Source organism: Orbicella faveolata, unplaced genomic scaffold (assembly GCF_042242905.1).
Source record: "Orbicella faveolata isolate gen_17 unplaced genomic scaffold, um_ofav_v1 contig_36, whole genome shotgun sequence".
Classification (NCBI taxonomy): Eukaryota; Metazoa; Cnidaria; class Anthozoa; order Scleractinia; family Merulinidae; genus Orbicella; species Orbicella faveolata.
Window position 1 is genome coordinate 12,287,749 of NW_028301565.1, and position 19,846 is coordinate 12,307,594.

General features: G+C 38.1%; 3 protein-coding genes across 3 annotated transcripts; 2 read left to right on the top strand and 1 right to left on the bottom strand.

Moving 5' to 3' along the window:
- Nucleotides 1–10: 10 nt before the first annotated feature.
- On the top strand, nt 11–8,735 carry LOC110064267 (polyprenal reductase-like). Its single transcript, XM_020771298.2, has 3 exons — nt 11–200; nt 1,661–1,995; nt 6,619–8,735. The coding sequence occupies exons 1-3, from the start codon at nt 25–27 to the stop codon at nt 7,011–7,013; spliced, it is 906 nt and encodes a 301-aa protein (XP_020626957.1). The 5' UTR covers nt 11–24; the 3' UTR covers nt 7,014–8,735.
- Nucleotides 8,736–9,864: 1,129 nt separating this feature from the next.
- On the bottom strand, nt 9,865–15,171 carry LOC110064219 (F-box/WD repeat-containing protein 7-like). The gene is made up of 4 exons (XM_020771231.2): nt 14,979–15,171; nt 13,390–14,212; nt 11,873–12,466; nt 9,865–11,432 (listed from the first exon to the last, which is right to left on the bottom strand). The coding sequence occupies exons 2-4, from the start codon at nt 14,202–14,204 to the stop codon at nt 10,829–10,831; spliced, it is 2,013 nt and encodes a 670-aa protein (XP_020626890.1). The 5' UTR covers nt 14,205–14,212; nt 14,979–15,171; the 3' UTR covers nt 9,865–10,828.
- Nucleotides 15,172–15,296: 125 nt separating this feature from the next.
- LOC110064220 (zinc finger matrin-type protein 2-like) lies at nt 15,297–19,375 on the top strand. Its single transcript, XM_020771232.2, has 2 exons — nt 15,297–15,892; nt 17,463–19,375. The coding sequence occupies exons 1-2, from the start codon at nt 15,401–15,403 to the stop codon at nt 17,592–17,594; spliced, it is 624 nt and encodes a 207-aa protein (XP_020626891.1). The 5' UTR covers nt 15,297–15,400; the 3' UTR covers nt 17,595–19,375.
- Nucleotides 19,376–19,846: the final 471 nt, after the last annotated feature.

Consider the following 19,846-nt stretch of genomic DNA (forward strand, 5'->3'; position numbering starts at 1 on the left):
GTTACTTGCAGGCGCGCATTCAAAATGGACGTTCTCTTCGTGGGTTTGAGTTTCCTAAATTTAGGTTGCTTTCTTGTTAGTTTGTTGTACTTAATGAAGAGTTATATCCCTGAGTGGCTACACGACATTTTTGAATGGGGAAAGACTAAGCGTGAGTTAAAGCAAAGCAGCTGGACTCAGTGTCTCCATGTCCCAAACAGGTGGGAGGAAACGTCTGGCTTGTCAGACAAATGGTCAGAGGTTACCGAGAGGTCACATGTATCGCGTATAAGTTATTGTGCAAGAGCTAAATATAGCAAGTAATCTTAAAGATGTAGCAACGTCATTATTGGTGATCATAACTTCTTGACGTGATAAAGATTTATATAATACGATTGTGATCCATATATGGCCTGAGTGTAAAGGGAAAATAGGCGGGGAGGGGGTGTGGGAGAGGTTGTTCTCAAACATGTCATAGGTATTTTTTCTGTCTGAATTAGATAGTTCTTGCCTTGCTCGCTCTGAAACAATAGCAAGTGCAAGTTTTATTTTTGTGCTTGCCTATAATTATTAGCACCATTTCAAATGTTGGAAGAAGACGTGAAAAGCTTAACTGTAACTCAGTTGTCGAAAAACATATTCTTGTATGGTTCTAACCTCACTGCTTCTTCAGGTGTGAAAACAGTCCTATTGTGTGTGCCGTTAATAGAGGAGTTCATGCTCTAAGGGGGCATTATGGGTAATCAGGGCAAGATTGCAAAGAAACAAAGTGGCAAAATATATGTTTTTCTTCATATTTCTGTTCTGAGTTTCATTTTCGAGAAGAAACTTTTACTGTAAATAGAGAAACCCCTTTTCTACATTCACTAGCATTTTTGAGTTGATTGAGTGAGGCATTAGCCTACCTATCAGAGTATCAGAGACATTTTTGTGGCTTGAGCAGCTAAGACTTACAAAAAAACACTGCCCACAAAAAACACTGGTGAACCTAGAATAGGCGTTTTTCCATCTACAGAGTATGTTTTGTCTCCAAATGTGAAATCAGAATGGAAATATAAAGATAAACATTTGTTTTACGGCTTTGTTTCTTGTAAATTTGTCCTGATTACCCATAATGCCCCTTAGAGTGTGAACTCCTCTATTGAGAAGTAACAAGTCCTCAGGCCAGGCTTTTTAGATAGCCAACTGGTCAGCCTAGTTACTGCCCTGGGGGGGAAGGGGGAGCACTCCCATATAAAAAGGTCGGAAAATTTGAAACCAAGATCATGTTTTGTGGTTGTGGCCAGCTGAGATTTTTTTCACCCCTAAGAGGTACCAATTCTAAAACAAAACATCTCCTGTTATAATTTTTCTTCTCAATACCCTAAAAGGTACTGCAAAAGCTCCCGTGGTGGACCCTTCGAGGCTGAACACTCTAAGAGATATCAAAACCACTTTTTTAACCCCTTTAAGGTACGAGGAGCACCCTGTCCTTTTATATGGGAGTATCCCCCCCTCCAGAGCTACTGCCAGTTGGTAATATTTATAACATACATATGTCTGTACTTTCTTCTGTGGGCAATAATCTGTTTATTTACAGTGTCCTCAGTTGACACAGCAATGCTAAGGAAATTGATACTTAAAGAAAGTCAGTATACTTTTTGCTATTCTCTAACTCATTAGTGTCTTCTTTATTTTTCAGCTGGTTCACTCATTTCTATGTTGCTGGAAGTTCTCTGTCATGTGCACTTCTCTGGATGTTGCTAAATCATTGTGTTTACAGTGAAACTTCAATGACAGATGGTCTAGCTCAAATACTGGACCTAAACTACAATCCTCATGTCAACTGCTTCACTGTTCTGGTATCTCTTCTTCTTCTGCTGGTACAGACTTGTCGCAGATTGTTTGAATGTTTGTTTATCAGTGTGTTCTCAGGCAAGATTCATTTATCACATTTCTTGGTGGGTGTAGCCTACTATTGTTTGGATGTAACTTCCATTGCTACATCATTCCTCAGAGTAGAGAAAAAAGACAGAGGTGGGTGTAGGGAAATATTCTAAACAATTATGAGATAAATATTTTTGTATCACTGTACGATAAATCTCTTAGCATTCTGTTTACAACACTTCCTTTCCTTGATTATTCTTGATACCAACTAAACTTAGTAAATCTTATCATATAACAATACCATGTACTCAAATTAGTATAGGTAATCATATGGTTTCAAGTTCAGTTTGGAATTAATTTGCACAAGTGAGTTTTTCAAAAAGTTGCTTCAGCGGGTGCAATTTCAGCTTTGAAAAACTCACAAGAGCAAATTAATTCCAAATTGAACAAGAAAAACTGTATGATTACTTATTAATAATATAAACATGAAAAAAATTGTGAGTAGGAAGTGCCAGAAGATCTTTCTTGAAGCCATTTTTTCTCATTGAAGAAAACTTTTTTGAAGGTTTCCGCACAAAATTTTTGTCATCATTTTAGTGTAGCGGCTAACAGCTTCAATTGTTCACTTGGTGATACAAGCATGAAATTTGGCAGGAACATTCTAAATTGTCTATTCTTTCATTCTAGTCGATTAGCCACTTGAAATTCGCATTAACAAGAGTTTTTTTCAAAATGGCTAAAAATGGGTGCGATGTGATAAAATGGCGGCCATTTTAAGTAATATCCTTACTTCCAACTCATCTTGAAGCAACATTTGACCAGTTTATTACTCCCTGATTACAACGTTTTACTGCTAGCATCCTTTAGATACAATTGACTATTCCATACATCTTTCAGTTTCTGAAAATGGCCAAACAATTCTAAAGAATTCTTTCTTTAACAGGCGCTCATGATCTCAAGTACTGTTATATACAGGTTACATTATGTGCCTATCCGTTATCCAGTACAGTAATTCAGTATGCCCAAACAATTCTTTTTTAAACAACCTCTGATCACGTATAAGCTTTCAAATACACAAGTCACATTACATGCCTACTTCAACCGAATTCTGATATTCAGGACAGCAATTCATTACGGCCAGCGGTTTCTAGCTGGCTAATTCAAAAACAGCTTTTCAAACAAGCTTTTGATTTCGTAACAGTGCCAAGTAGTGCTGCTATACAATTCACATTGTATGCCCACTATAGTCGATGACCAGGTGGAGCTACTTTTCACACGAACAGCTACACAAAGCTGTACAGTTCAGCCCAAAACAAAGACATTTGCACCTCCCAGAATAGTCCTTCCTGCAGCCACATCTGATCAGTTCTCGACAACTTGCAGCAACTGATGGAATGTCAGTCCAAAGTATCTGCCACGTGTCACCTCGCCTACTCCATCCCCAATCAGCTGGACTTTTTGTGACAGGTCGAGGGAGAGTGGCCTAACCCCAGATAATTGTTCCCTGGTAGGCAGCATGCTTTGAATGTAGCTTGAGGGCAAACTGAGGTGGTATTGCATCATACGGCCTCTGTTTGCGAGCTAAGAAATTCAGTCTTGCATCGTTCACACTTATATCTGCACTGGACCTCTCATACATGACCACAACAAACTGCTCTAGACTCTGCAGATCAGCGTCGTCAAGAGCTGTCACACACTGAGACCCCTTTACACTCATTCCATGTTTGCCATGCAGACTTCTCTCCTTTGCCATGGAAAGCAGACACACTGTCACATCACGTAAATGCGTAAAAGAATGGGAGTTCACTGGCTTTCTCTGGACCGATTGTGGTTACCAGTTCCTGCACTGGAATCAATCGAAAATTTCCTCCTTGACCAAATGCAATCCACCTTTTTTCCAGGCTCGTTTAAGGATTTCATGACAGATATGGCAATAACTACCACATCCGTGTTGTTGGCCTTAATCATTAAAGCCTTACTGCCATCCATTGCCGCATGTCATGCATGCACAAAAATACGTGGGTCTGACTCTTTGTGCATACATGGTGCTAAATCTTCTAACGCAATTACGCGATTGCAACAGACGTATTCCAAGCACGGCATGTCTGCTTCAGACAAGCGGTCCACAAGAAAATGGAAAAGTTCAGTCTTGTTGTTGTTATCTCTCAGAAAGCTTTTCCAATTTCGGGGAGTCTTGTTGGTTGGTGTAACCCTTCTTCATATCCCTTTGCCCCTTTTGGATTGTGCCTCTACTTTCAGGCTGGACTCCTTATACACATCAAACACATTGTCAACTCTTTGGTACTTGGTAGAATATGATCTACCCCTTGGAAGGATGTCCTCATTGGCGTAGTCATCAAATGTCTTTGACGTACGTGGGGGTTGGGAGTTGACAAGAGCTCAGTGATCCATCTATGATGATTGCATCTGCCTCTGGTTCTGTGTTTGGCATCAAAGCCTTAGACTCAAGTATCTCAACCAGTTGGGATTTCTGGCATGTGTGAAATTTCCCACTGTCACTGGGGTAAGCTGGAGCTGACTGGCGTTCGTGCTGGAAGAAATCATGCTAATCATACTGTCTGCTTTGACATGAAATGGAGAGTTGGGAAAATAGGTGACAGTCCTCTTTCAGTGTCCTCTCCTTGGAACTGACGGCACTAGAAATTTCCTCTTGCCTGAAGAAGGTGATCTTGTTCTTTCTATTTGATAGAACAAGGTGTACTCTTCTTTATTCAGTCCTTCATTGAAGGATTGGAACTGATCTTTGCCCCTACTATGGTACGTAGCAACAAGTCTTAAATTAGCTGGATCGGCAATGTCCTTAGCTTTTTGTCTAATACGAGGAGGTCTGCAGACTCTTCTTGAAAAGGATTGCCCATTTCCACTTTCTCAAAGACTGCTATTTGAGCACTTCTGCCTCGTTCGTGATGCTTGCTACTGATTGTTGCATCTTAAGTTCCCGCAACCTCTTCATAGCGAGTGACTAGGTGGCTGATCTCTGGTCCAGCTATCATCCACCTCCAGAGTGCTGTAGGGTCCTCTGTCAAGCCTATCGCTCCTCCATCATCCTTGATGACTGCATTGTTTTGTTCGTGGGCTTGGTCGATTGCAATTGACGAGAATTCTTTGCGAGATTTGTGCTACGTCTGGATGTTGTTGATCGATGGTCATCATATATCTCTGCGGTGAATTTAAAGCCACCACGCATAATTTACACTGTTGTTTTCAAAGAAATAGGGCAAAAGTTCTGCCAGCGCCTCACGATATAGGCAAAAGTTGGCTTCTCTTAATGAACGAACCAGTGTTGGAATGGTTAGCTCTAGAGCTAAAACAAAATGCGAACTGTGGACTTTCGAGTCTTCGTTTCTTACACCACTCTTCGAAATCAAGAACCCGTTGTGAACTTTAAGATGTATCTCTGCTATAGCTATTATATGCAGCTTTCCTCTGCTTGTATAGACAACATGCTGTGATATGATATGCTTGACGAGATCTGGTAACACCTGAAGCTGACAGATAAGATTCTGCAGTACAAGATGAGGCAACTCCTGCCTCAACAAAAGCACTTGTCCAACCACTGTCCTGAAGTAAAGACCCTATCAATTTCAGAGCAGCCATTTCTATGTGAAGACCTATCGTTGAGATGAATCGTCTGAGAGGTTTAAAGTGCAAAAATTGTTAAAAGATATGTCAACATTTCCACCCAAACACAAGTAATATGTGAGGGTTAAAACTAAAATCTATTATCGTAATAGCCTAGGTACAAAATTCTAAAATACTTACAGACATGCTCCACTTGCCATGATGATGTCTGCCTCTTCTGCGACTCTTGATAGCCTGCGGACATTTTTGCTAGCAGCCAACGTTTACTACTCAGCTATAGTATTTTTGTAGTTTCTTTGCTCAGCAATGAACTTTTGTACTGCAACATCATCAACTTCTCCTGCATAAGGCTGCGAATTAAGTCTATACCTAAAGTTAATGACATCCATGTTGAGATAAAGACCACCTATTTAGTAAATTGTTAAAAAAAAGTGTTATACCGCCAAATTTGAAGTGGCTAATCAATCAGAATGAAAGAATACTTAATTTAGAACATTTCTGTGAAATTTCATTCTTGTATCACTAAGTGAACAATTTTGCCAAAAAAATGATGTTAGCCACTACACTATTTCACGTGATATCATTGGCTTAGAAAATTTCCTATTGTGTTTCAGCCAATCATAATCCAGAATTACGATGTGTAATTTGCACTGGTGTTACACTTGAACTGCACTGCTCTCAGCCAATCAGAATTGAGTAATTTTTTTCATGTATATTATTATAGAGAGGAATATAGTCTCAAATAAGAATTACAGTTTTTGCAGTTGAGCCCAGTTAATCTGTGCCACATGTGAGGGGTGTCACAAGTGGGCTGGGTTGTGGCTGTGAATACACATTGTTAACACAAATTTATGTAGTGCCTATCAGACAGGCCATGTGCCATCTGTTTACCTTCTGAAATGCAACAGTTGGTGAAAATGTTGTCAAGACTGCCCTCCCTCAATTGTTTCCTTTCAATAATTTAAACACCACATGCAACTTGAAACTATCGTCTTTGCACACTAAGGAGGATCTGATAACATATCCCATTGAAAAATGAGACTATCATTTTTAGGAGAATCAAGGGTAAGTCAGATAAAAACTGCACCAGACTCTTCCTGGAAAATGATGTAATAGGTTTGGAAAGTAAGAGTATGCTCATCATAACTCCTTTTGTTTTATTTTTCCCAGACTGGTGTAGTTCATGTAGACTTTCTTTGGGTACCTTCAGCTGGTACCAATACTTTGGAGTGTTCCTATTTTTATGGGCAAGCTGGCATCAATGGAACTGCCATAACATCCTGGCAAAGTTGCGACACTCGGCAAGTGGAAAAACAGTCAACTTGTACAGAATTCCTTATGGAGACTGGTTTGAGTCCGTTTCTAGTCCTCATTACTTGGCAGAAATCCTAATTTACATTTCTTTCTTTATAATACAAAAAGGACAGAACATCTATGTTGGACTGATTCTACTATACACTATTCAGAACCTTTCACTTGGAGCCGCAGTTACACATGAATGGTACCACAACAAATTCAAGGATTACCCCAAAAATCGTAACAGGATATTTCCTTTTCTGTACTAAGGTGACTGAAATTGTTTTTGGGACTGATCAAGTCTAATTGATCCTAAAACAATGGTACTTTGTGTGAATATTACAACTACTGGTACAAAATTAAACAATAGCACTGGGATAAAAAAAAGACTTTGTTAAAAACTAAACTTTGTGATGGGGTGTAGTCTTGAAGGAACCTTTTTTGGCAAGACATGGCAACGGTCCTAAGCCATGTATTTTTGTTTTTCAAACTGTCAAATTCAAAATTTTTTTCCAATTTTTCGTCAGGTTTCTGGAAGTCTTGCCTTAATAATTATTATCTTTTGGATAATTATGAAGGGGTTCTTTTTCTACTTCAGTGTAATTATGATGTAAACCAGATAAACATTTCATCCACTTTTTATCAGGATCTATTAGTGCGGTGGTCAAATATAAGAAAAATTGTAGATCCAAAATTATTATGTTTACAAATATATTATACGGAACAACAAAGAAATCAAAATTGATGGTAAAAGTGTTTTTTATATAAAGCATTACTTTTATATGAATATTAGATATACAAATGATCCGCTCTTTGACAAGTCAAATATTTTCTACTTCAAAATCAACTGTAAATGTGTTTTTTATCTAAAGTATTATTTTTACATGAATATTAAACATACAAATGATCTGCTCTTTGACAAGTCAAATATTTTCTACTTTAGTGTAATTATGATGTAAATCAGATAAACATTTCATCCACTTTTTATCCGGATCTATAAGTGTCGTGGTCAAATATAAGAGAAATTGTAGATCCAAAATTGTAATGTTTACAAATATATTATATGGAACAAAGAAATCAAAATGGATGATAAAAGTGTTTTTTATATAAAGCACTATTTTTATATGAATATTAACTATACAAATGATCTGCTCTTTGACAAGTCAAATATCGAGTCTTTTAATGTTATCAGAAGTGAGGGGTCGACAAGGTCCAACCTTTTAGTATGGACAGGCCTGAGGCAATCTGTTCCTTTGAAGTTGTGTGTTAACATACCCAATGTTGAGGTAATTCTTGATTTGAAAGTCTTAAATGTTATGACTATAAGTTTATTGTTTTCTTATAAAACAAAAATTGGAAAAGCCAAGTAAATGGGTCAAGCTAAAGAGAGAATTTAGCCTTGATGACAACCAAGTTTCAGAGGCATTTCTTTTGCCAGTGAGGGTTGCTAACAAACCATATCTACGCTCCTTTCAGTACAAAGTGTTGAATTCTGTTCTGTTTATTAATGAACGCCTGTGTAAAATAGGATACGTTTCTAATCCCAACTGCACATTCTTTCATCAACTAACAGAAACCATATCCCATATTTTGTTCAGTTGTCCTTTTTCAAATTCTTTTTGGCAAGAGGTTAATGAAAAAATTTTGAGTAAAATCAAGAGTTGCAGAAGCCTCTCGCTCACATATTGCGATGTTATTGTTGGATCTTTTGAGGAAGAGATGGATCTATTTTATTATATAGTAATTTTAGGAAAATCTTACTTGTGGACTTGCTGATGTAAAGAAACATTACCTTCCTTAAATTTTGGTAATTAAATATGAAACTGAAAAACACATATATTTCAAATCAAATAAAACAAATTTGTTTATTAAAGAAAATGGTAGATTTTTGAGGAAACAAGTTTAACTAAGAATTAATGTTGAAAAAAGAATTGTAATTGTTGTAATTGTGGAAATAGATAAATAAAGGAAGGAAAAAAAAACTAAAACAAGCATGGCCCAAGTGCCATACTGTATTTAATGAACTACCCACTAACCTAGGTTGCTGAAGCCATATTGGGGAATATTTACCCTCAGTCGTTTTTGTACAGGCTTTGCTGCTCTTGGTCTGTACTGCCACAACCTCAGGCCAATATTCCCCAGTACAGTCCTCATGCTCTGTGAATAAGAGATTATTATTCTGTCAAGTATACGTACCAGTTGACAAAGACTTGCGAGTCATATACACGTATGAACATCTTTGCAATTTGTTGAATAATACATAGGGAAAATTGACAAGGCTTGTTCAGTGAAGATATCTATCTTATTAGATGTTTTGGTGTGTGGTATTGCTGTACATTTTTACAAGTTGTGCCATATTTTGATGAGCCCGTAGGGCGAGTCGTACAGGCTCGTCAAAATACAATCAACGAGTAAAAATATAAAGCGATACTACACACCAAAACATCTTATGAGAGATTTCTTATCCAGCCGCTGTAGTCAATAAATTTATCAATGAAAGAGGGAGAGTGTGACAGTTTTGCGTGCGCACGCTGACCTGTACAGCAAACAGGTTTTCTACTGTACAAGTAACTGTACAATATCGCTGTATATTTGTACTGTTATTTGGACGGTAATCGCTACAGTTGGATATTAAGGCTGCATGTGCACGCCGACCTGTATGGCAAACAGGTTTTCTACTGTACAAATAACTGTACAATATCGCTGTGTACCTGTACTCTTATTTGGAAGGTATTCGCTGCAGTTGGATACTAAGGCTGGATATTAGCCATGATCCTTTCTTGTACATGTTTATTGACATCCATTACATTTCAGTCCATGGTTTTATTTATAGCAGAAGAATCACTAGGATTACCAGCTGAACACAGCTGGGTGATACATCTTGCCAATCACAGTGCAGGATTTGGTTTATCTTGTCTGCTCATGGAGTTAGCCATGTGATAAATGCAATGGTGAGGGAGATTTTTTGTACTCAGTTTAGCCAGCATGTCATTTGTCTTAAAAGGAGTCAAGTTGGATCAACTGTACCAACAGAAACAACTGATCTTTCATCAGTAAAGCATTTGACAAATTAAAAATAGGGCAGGACTACAAAAATCAAATACAACCACATTAAAAACATTGAGTAGTAGAAAAATAAGCTTTATTTCTCTTGGTCTTCATTCTTTAACCCAACCTATAACTTAGTTTGAATTTTACAAATTTTACAGTAATAATGAACGGTTTGAGATTTTAATGTTAAGTCTTGGTTCAAAAATAAGTCCCAGAAAATGATCAAAGGGTATACCATCTAGTACCCAAGGTTGTTACTACCCTTAACAATACACAGATCAAGTAAATAGCAGTCTACATGGTAATGACAATATATATTAAGCAAAAGCATCATCACCAACAATATTGTTAAACAAAAGTGAACCCATGTCTGTTCTAACCTAATTCCAATGGTTGTGAAAAATATATATTTCTTGTGATACCTTCTCACAGAGGTGCATCATTTTCTTTGCACAGCCCTGATGACTAAATACATCAAATTCTGTTAATTGAATTTCACAATGTCTGACCAGCAGACATTCCTTCTCCCTTAAGCGAAGTCTAGAAACCCTGTTCATAAACTACAAGTGTAGTTTCCATTTTAGGGTTTCTTTTCTATGTAACAAGTATGCACAATACCAAAAATTTGGCAAAATAAATCTATTGTTGAAAATTGTTTTTAAAATCAGCTTCTGCAAAACAGTGTTGTCACACACAATATCTGTAGGTTTTGTATGTTACCCTGATCAGTGGATAGTATAATATTACTTTTTTACAAGCTGACATACACCACAATTCTTACTATCAAATTTTGTACAAAAAGGCAAAACCTTTTGGGTGTAAAAGATGTAACTGTGACAAAGGTACAAATTATCCAATGTAAGCTTCCAATGAATGAGACGACAAGAGGAACCAACAACAAGTTGGGAACTGGCAATATTAATTAGACACATGTATCTATCCAACATAACTTCTAAAACATACACTAAAACACGTTGTCAAGTACAAATTTTTCTCCACCAATGAGGATGAAATGCATGCAAAACAGAGTGATTTACTCATGTACATCAAAGTCCAGGACAAGAAGTTTTGTTTCTTCAGTCCCATTTCTGCTCCCTACAGCACAAACCAACTTCTTTTCATCACATTTCACTCTCCATACTACCCCACCACTGCCACCACTGTCCAGCTTTACGAGATCTCTGATAAAATCTCCTGTGCGCAAGTCCCAAATTTTAACTGTGCCATCATCTGAACTGGTTATGACAAACCAGCTGTTAAACTGAAGACAAGTGACTGCACTTTGGTGCTTATTTGGGCCTGCCAGAGTCTGTAAACACTGACCGGAGGTTATATCCCAGATTTTGACTGTAGAATCTGCATTTCCAGACACCAAAGTGTTATTCTTGAGCTCCATGCCACTGGTCAGGGACTGGTGTCCAATTAAAGTGTGAAGACACTGTCCAGTTTCTACATGCCATACACGAATTGAAGTGTCCAGGGAGCCACTGACAATGTACACACCATCAAATTGCAGTGAATAGACCCTGTTTGTATGGCCTTGCAATGTATGTATACACTGTTCTGTTTCAGGGTCCCACACCTTCACCAGGAAGTCGTAAGCTCCACTGACTACACGTCTTCCATCATATTTAACGCTAAAAAGAAACAAGAGAAGCCATTTAGGAACTGAATATTTACTGTCATTTACAATCAGCATTTCCTGTCATTTTTACACGTCATTTACAATCTTCCCAAGGCACACCAGTGGCAACTTCTGTCTTAGGTAAACAAGATAAGTTACACTTAATTAACTAAGGATCTGCCATGTGTGAGTCTGTGAAGCTTGTTTTGATTACCGAATTTTGATTAATCGTTTATGGCTACACTTTTTTTGAGGCACACCCTTGTTAGTTTTAGATCCACTGTGAATTACATGCTCAAAAGTTTGTGCAGTAAGTCAGGGTGCTCAAATTTCAGCGCATGCACTTATGTAAAAGGTTCCTTTAACTTGCAAGAGCATTTGCATGGTTACTCATTTGCATGTGTTATAATGCAGGCCCAGTAGCTGTACATATGGTACATTATTAAAACTTACCATCTCACTGCAGCAAGGTGCCCAACCAAAACATGAAGACAGTTCCCAGATGAAGTGTCCCAGACCCTTAGAGTTCCATCCCTAGAGCCGCTCACTACAGTACTGTCATGCATGTCCATACAACGAACAGTGGATGAGTGCCCATACAATGTGTGCATACAGTAACCAGTGTCTGCATTCCAAACTTTTAGTGTGCGATCAGTTGATCCACTGACAATCACATTGCCGCTCAGCTGCGATGACCATACCCCTCCAGTGTGTCCTACAAGAGTGCGTAGGCACTTTCCAGATATGGCTGACCACACTTTCAGAGTACCATCATCAGAACCACTGACAATTCTGCTGCCACAGAACTGAAGACACGTAATAACATGGTCGTCATGTCCTTTGAGAATTTTAGATGGACGAAGAGGGCCTGTTCTCCAGTTCCAGTACACCCGTTGCTTTGTCAAGTAGAGTTTCTTGAATGGGCTATTTACAGCTTTAGTGTTCTGGTTTACCTGTTGTGAATTATTGGATCTACGTCTGTTACATTTTACAGGAGTGACTGGCTCTTCCTCTATCCTTGCTTGCTTACATTTTTGTTTCCAAAGCCTGAAAAATAATATGAGAATATGAAATCAAGCATACCTTTTAACGCATAACCACATTTGAAACTGTGATAATTTTGTTTCTGATATCACTAATCTCTATTACATCTACATGTACAGAATGTTTTTTGAAAAGTAAAATTATTGCTTTGAGTCTTTCATACACAATAAAACTATTAAATATGGATATAAAAGAGGCAGAGATGGGCGTTTGTACCACAAAGGAGTCTGTATTATGGAGGCAGAGATTTAATTTCAATTCATGTTTCTCTGAGCCCAAGGAAACTGCCTGCATATCTGCATATTATGAAGGTGTCCTCAAGTGAAGATTCACCAGTATACATGCTTTCATACAAAACTGATTGCACTACAGCAAAATACATTAGCAATACTCAGTGATCACTTCCCAATAGCTCTTCAAGATAGTTCTTTAAAACCATCAAAATAAACAAGACAGCTGTTGCAATTTCATTGATTCAAATGATGCCTCCAAAAATCAAAGCAAAGCAATAATAGCAAACAAATGACAATGCGATTACATAGCCATGGAACAGATGTTTAAAGTCAAGTTCAACCAGGATATGGCAATGCTGTTTAGACTCAATGGCCCAACTTTTCTCAGCTTACTAGTCAAAGTAAAGTTCTACTTCTTGACAAAGCAGGTAGTGGAAAAAATTTATTTGACTAATTTCTAACCAATTCCTGGGAAGTTACAAGGAAACAGCCTAACCTGTAGAGGTTAACGCCAATGTAGGCATATACAGTATGTATGTTCATGCACAGATGCTTCTGGGATAAAAAGACTAGGCTATTCTTCTTACATATAACCATATTGTGAAAAATTAAATTTTAGGTTTTCACAGCCCTTACAACTGCCAAAAAGAGAAAAACACAGTTACATAAAAAACATCTGCTTCATGTACTTACAAGTTGTCATCGCAAAGTGTCTGCCAGCATTTGCAGGTCTGAGCTGCTCGTAACAAGTCATTAGGTTCTAAAAATGACAGCACATACAAAGCAAGCTCTCTTGGCAGCAGAGATATAAAGTCCCTTTGAAATCGTGGTTCAATGGTACCCATAATGTGTCTTATGACTGTCGGCTCGCAGTTTTCAATAATCTCATCAAGTGCATATTTCCTTTCCTCAGCTGTCCACTGCTGAAATGTATGCAACCACTCTTCCAGGCCTGCTGGAGGAAGGCTGCAAAAAGACATATGTCGGCACCGGCTGTCTACTGGACTCATTACAGGGGTCGCTGTCTTGATAGTACCATAATTTCTAAGGGGGAGGAGTTTTAACAGTCTTCTTTGAGTAGGAGTACAGAACTTCTTTTCTGGGGACACTTTCTCACTTTCATCGTTTTCCAGCTGGTGACTACTGCTAGAGAGCTTTCGCTTTCCTGATTCACCTCTACCCTTTGGTGTGCTATGTCCCTTGACTGCTGGAGTCAGGGGAGACCTTCTGTTTAATGACTGTCTTCCTGTCTTGGCTTTTGCAGAGCCCCTCGTCTCTCGCCTAGATAGAGACGGTGAGGGTGAACAACAAAGACCATCTTTGTGTACATCAATGAATGAACGTCCAATTCCAGGGATAACTTTCAAGTCTTCGATGCTAGAAAAGCCACCTAAAGCAGTACGAAACTCCACTATATTCTTTGCTATTGTTTTGCCGACTCCATTCAACCCCTCCAGTTCCTCAGTTGTCGCACGATTGATATCCACACTACGCCCTGGGCCTGCCATTGACGTCCCTGCAATGAAAAACAAGAGAGAAATATTCAGATTAAGCTAAATGCTTATCCTATACGCACGGACAGCGATTCAAAACACGGGTATTGACTACGAATAAATCATGCACCAACCTCATGATTTTCTTGCACAATACATCACGAAACAATATTCTCATTATTTCTCTCGTTTTTTCCCTTGCCCAGAATGACAAAAAATACAAAATGCTCAAACTTCTAAAAATGAAAGGAAGGAACGGGAAGATGATTGCTTCGAAACACGAATTTCTCGCCAGCGTGACTCACATTGAAAGGAAATTTGGGTTGCTACGCCTCGCGCACGTAACATACAGAAGGAAAGCCGCACTTCGTGGTACCTGTTGTCAAGACCGCGAAATTAACTTTTTACGGCTTTATAGCAAATTTCGAATTTTTCTAAGGTTGCAATGAACACATTTTTCGATTACAGGTTGTACACTTTAGTTTTAATCCAAAAATATCGAGAAATTCCTTCTAAGTCTACAAAAACATCGCCATAGAAAAGCTTCTTGACACGTTTGATAACACGTTTGGTGCTTTCAATACCTGTCGCATTAGATTAGAAAGCTAATGAAGCATTCGCCTGCTATTTCGACAAAATTTATTATCGAGGAAACCTCAGTATAAGGAAACCGTCAGGGATTATGTCCAGTAAAACTACAGAGACATCCCAGTTCAATCACCCGATCAATCACGCACGAATCCAAACAACGAAATGGACCAGAAAAAAAGTACAAAACGAAATTCTCACCTTTCTAAAGTCCTACTTCCTACAAGGCATATCAAACAATTTTCAACGCCACAATTCGGAGAACATGTCATATAAATAGTAGATTGTCGTTTTCTCCCTCCGGAAAGGTAAGAAGAAAACGCACTACAGTTGAAGCCGTTGCCCCCAAGAACAAAGATGGCGCGTTTCACGTAAGTCGCACGAGGACCTTGGCCCTCAACGTCACACCCTGTGCAGACTGCGCTACACTTCCAAATATGGGGAACAACGCCACCCATATATGGATTTGGTACAATACTCTTTGTTTTGACATCCTCTCACCTGTTTCAGGCGGTTTCAGGCCTTTATCGAAAAGACCATATAAAGCGAAGAACGCCTGGGCAAAAGTGTTTGTTGGGCTTGTTTGGTTCTTTCCAGGTTAGACCGTTCTTTATATTTCTGCTATGGCAAATATAAGCGGGAAGAATGACAACTTTAGAAGGACATGGGACAGAGAGGAGTACGAGAAGAAAGCTAAAGAGCGAGCCGAAGAACTTGAAGACGACGAGGACGACGACGAAGATGAATCAAGTTCAAAGAGACGACCCTCAGCCCCAGTTAAAAGGGAACTTCTCAAAAGAAGAGATTATGATGTGGATCTTGAAGCAAACCTTGGTAAATCGGTGGTCATAACTAAGACCACACCGCTATCCCACACTGGGGGATACTACTGCAATGTGTGTGACTGTGTAGTGAAAGATTCAGTGAACTTTCTAGATCATATCAATGGCAAGAAACATCAGCGAAATCTGGGTATGTCTATGAGGGTTGAGAGATCCTCTCTTGATCAAGTAAAGCGACGTTTTGAGTTGAATAAGAGAAAAAGAGAGGAGGAAAAACAAAAGAAAGGAAAAGAGTACGATTTGGAGGAGAGAATGGCTGTGCTGCGTGAAGAGGTAATCTATCCATCAAATGGAGACATCAAATGAAGACATCAACATCTCTGTGCCCCCTTTCCCATACCCAATACACCAGGCATTTGGCTTGTTGTGGTGTGTCCCAGAGGGTTGGAATTTAACATCACTGGTTGTTATGGCTCTGTCAATTCCATGCTCCATCATCCCCCCAGCCATTTGACGGCATTTGATGGGCATTTGACAGGTTGTAGGTACCCACCATGGGGGATTTGTTCGCCAGGGGCTACCTGGGGGTAGGGCATTTGACAACGTACTCAAAAACACAGAATTATACACCAGTACTTTTTGAAAACACAAGGCCGCTTTATTAAACTTCAGAAGGATTAACCCTATGTAAGGAGCGTAGCTGTAAATTCTTTCTCTGAGATTTAATGGTAACCCATTGGAAACTCAGCTCTATTCATGTTGTTTCAGGAGAATAACATAATGTGTGCCAAATGATTTTCAATTGATTTTCTCAAACTCATTAATAATTCATCAAGTTTAAACAAATGAAATCATGTCAGACTGTGACGGTGTTTGGATATCTGATCTTAATTAGCATAGATTTTAACGATCTTATTTCTCTGTTTTCTCCTTAGTTTTAGTCTCGATTGAGAAGATATATCAAACACTCAAGACAGTGTTTGACCACATTTCCAAACACCTCGAAGCTCGTCAGAAATACTCAGCTGCGCATCGTATTTTCTACTCTCTTCTCGGTGTTTGGAAATGTATTCAAACACGGTCTTTTGGGTTAGATATATTACTTCAAAGAAACAATTCCGTCAAACACATGCCATATAAATAGTGGTCACTTGAATAATATATTTATTCTTGCAAATTTGAAATACATGTCAATCAAGTTACCATGTTGCATCAGTATAAGAAGCCTTGTTTGTGGGCAAAACATAAATCATGGGGTTTTGTTGGCAAACATTATCAGACTCTACTCTCACCTAGTATATATTTTTGTTTTATTTTAATATACATGTCTACTCAGACTTTCGGTTTTAGGTTTTTAACAAATTATGTTTTTATACATGTAACTGTACTGTATGTGCATTATTTCCTTCATGGTACAAAATCAATGGCAGGCTGCTTGTTTTGGAACATGAATCTGTCACTTCAACTTCATTTGAACTCATCAACAAAGATGGGCTTGGGGAATGGTGCCTAAACATGACAAAAACATGCGTAATGAGTTTGACGCTCAAAGCTGAACCATGAAATACCAGCAGCCCTGCGTAATATCTGAGACCTCCCCTGCACAATCCTCCTTCAGGAAGCTGCTGGCCAGCAACATTGTTTTGAATTTAACTTTGCCTAGAAATTACATTTAGCCACATATAAAAATTATGTTGAGTAATCTAAGTTAGCATACTTTTCTTTTGGGGCAGGCATACTAAGTTTATATCCAAAACCCCAAGCCAAACCTGACTCAAAATAATTTGAATTAGGTTAACCTTTGTAGCATTCTTCTCTACTGCTTAGCAACATTGTAAGTAGAATTAAAAAAACGTTTGAAAATATTCAATGTAAATCTTGTTTTCTTTCTTTTTCTTGGAAGGAGGAACAAAGGAAACAACAAAGAAAGGTTGCTCGTAAAGAAAAGAAGCAAAAGACAGTTGATGATGGAGAAATTGATCCTGATTTGGCTGCTATGATGGGCTTTTCTGGTTTTGGCACTAGCAAGAAATAGTATATTTAATAAGTTTCATTTGAATTTGTAGTTTCTATGGAGTTTGCTTAAGATGATGTAACGTGACTCCACATTTTTTATTTCATACCACCAGTCCTTTGCTGATGAAATCAGTATCTAAAATTAGCTTCCATCTAAGTCCTGGCTTCATCTGACAGGCATGTGAAAATTTAACAGCTTTTCCTTTGTTTGCATGATTAAGGGGTGTGAACTATATGGAATCCCTAGGGTCTTTTGATGTCTCTGCTGTTTTTTCTGTAATCCCCACCCTTAACCCATAAAACAGAGTGTACATGGTATTCTAATGGGTCCGCCCTGAGTGGCAAGAGAAAATTGATGAGTCAGAAAAATACTATATAGGTGAGTAATATAATTTAATCTGATATTCAAAGTACAAAATCTCTTTTTAGTTATTTTCACTCTCTTAACAGTGGCTTATACATGTTGTGCAACACAAAACAATGGCCAATGTTTAGTGTAACAGAAGCATCTGTCAAGTTTTATAATTTGTTGATGTGGGTGTTTTGGTTGTTAAAAGTTTTGTTAAGTAACAGAAATGTATTGCATGTATTGTCTAAGTTTTCCATGTATGTTAATGCAGCCTACAAATCAATGATTGACAGTGATTGCTATCAACAAGTATTTCTTACTTAGTTAAACAACTGAAGTGCATATTATTATATAGCTAAAAGGGGCAGGTTTCTTACCCCAGAAACTTTATACAATTCAATTTAAAGGGGAGAGAAACTGAATTGTCATGCCATTACAACTGAGCCCAGAGGCATTTACTGATACTGTAGTTGTCAATTGATGATATTGGAAACTACTATCACTCAGTGTTAGTGAACATAAGGTATCTGTTAGACTGTACCAAATTAGAACAGTTCTAAGTTGGTACAGCTTATTAGTTTAGATACTGTTATTATTAGGTTTTAAAGGTTGATAATGATTTTAGTTAATTGATTTATTGTGTAGTCCAGGACTAATGTATAGTTTAACAACTTTCACTGCAATAGTCTTCAAATGCATCAGAGATTACCCAGCCTGCATATAAAATCCCTTGAGAGGGACTCCCATATGAGAAGGTCGGGGATGCTCATTGGAAAATTTGAATTAAACCCTTAATGGAGATGAACCTGTAGGTGGCTTGAGCTTTGGATGCCACTTAAAATGGAATAGGTTTAATTACCAGCTGCTGTTAATAATTTTATTTCAGGAAGGTGGCCCATGCTAGTAGACCAGACTCTAGGGAGCGGTGGAAATAGAGACTTAAATCGGAAAAAAGAGCATTTTTTAATTTTGTATGGTTGAGTGCACCCTAAAATATACTTTGGCAGATGAAAATAGTGGCGTTCTATCACGAACACCCTAAACAAGAGGACGAGCATCCCTGACCTTTTCATATTGAAGTTCCCCCTGGAAAAATTCTGTAAATTCTTATATTCTGATATTTGCCGCCTCATAATTGGAAGCATCATTCTATTGGCTTGTCCTACTTTAGTTTTAGCTGAGTTTTGAGATGGAGGTAGATGATCTTACTCTAAGCTGTAAGATATATTACGCATTTCCTACCAGTACTTGCCATCTGGATAACATGAAAACAGAAAAGAAATAAAATTTTGGTAAATAGAACATTGGGAAGATCTTTAAATACTTCGACAGTTCCTCCAAGATTGCTTCAGTTTAAATATATTGAAGCGGCATGCTATAGTTCAGTTCCACAAGATTGCTATACAGACAGTGCTTGTTTTCAATAAAATAATGTATGCTTCTTTTAGAAAGCAACTGACTATATTTGCTAATTTAGCTCTCTTATAACATCACTTCACAGGTTTCATTGTTCTGACAGAATTGAAGGTGTTTTTGACAAAGTTAAATTTGGACCAAAAATTACTAACGTCTTTTTCCACCGAGTCCTTGAACTGTTTTGGGCCGAGAGAAATCATCAACTTGTGTTTATGGAGCAAACTGTTACCAACTTTGAAACTTTCTGGAGATCATTTCTTCCCCACAAGGAAGCTCAAAGTCATTTTCTTTCCCCTGGGGTGGGACCTTCTCACACTACATCATTTTCCTGTGGAGCAAGCCAAGGACAAAATCCACTAGTCCAAAATTTTTTTCATCATTTTCATTATTTTCACCATTTTCATCTACTAAAGAAGGACTAAGTCCAAAACGTTCAGCAAACCAACTTCTATTTGACACTTTTTTAAGTGTAAATAGCTCTTTAAAAAGAGCTAGTCTGACATTGT

Excerpts from the sequence above, each read along its gene's own strand:
- LOC110064267 (XM_020771298.2), top strand. The coding sequence starts at position 25 with ATGGACGTTCTCTTCGTGGGTTTGAGTTTCCTAAATTTAGGTTGCTTT. Across the intron at positions 201-1,660 it reads TGTCTCCATGTCCCAAACAG|CTGGTTCACTCATTTCTATG; the intron begins GTGGGAGGAAAC and ends TTTATTTTTCAG. Across the intron at positions 1,996-6,618 it reads AGTAGAGAAAAAAGACAGAG|ACTGGTGTAGTTCATGTAGA; the intron begins GTGGGTGTAGGG and ends TATTTTTCCCAG.
- LOC110064219 (XM_020771231.2), bottom strand. The coding sequence starts at position 14,204 with ATGGCAGGCCCAGGGCGTAGTGTGGATATCAATCGTGCGACAACTGAG. Across the intron at positions 12,467-13,389 it reads ACACTTTGCGATGACAACTT|GCTTTGGAAACAAAAATGTA; the intron begins GTAAGTACATGA and ends ATTATTTTTCAG. Across the intron at positions 11,433-11,872 it reads CACCTTGCTGCAGTGAGATG|CGTTAAATATGATGGAAGAC; the intron begins GTAAGTTTTAAT and ends GTTTCTTTTTAG.
- LOC110064220 (XM_020771232.2), top strand. The coding sequence starts at position 15,401 with ATGGCAAATATAAGCGGGAAGAATGACAACTTTAGAAGGACATGGGAC. Across the intron at positions 15,893-17,462 it reads TGGCTGTGCTGCGTGAAGAG|GAGGAACAAAGGAAACAACA; the intron begins GTAATCTATCCA and ends TTTTCTTGGAAG.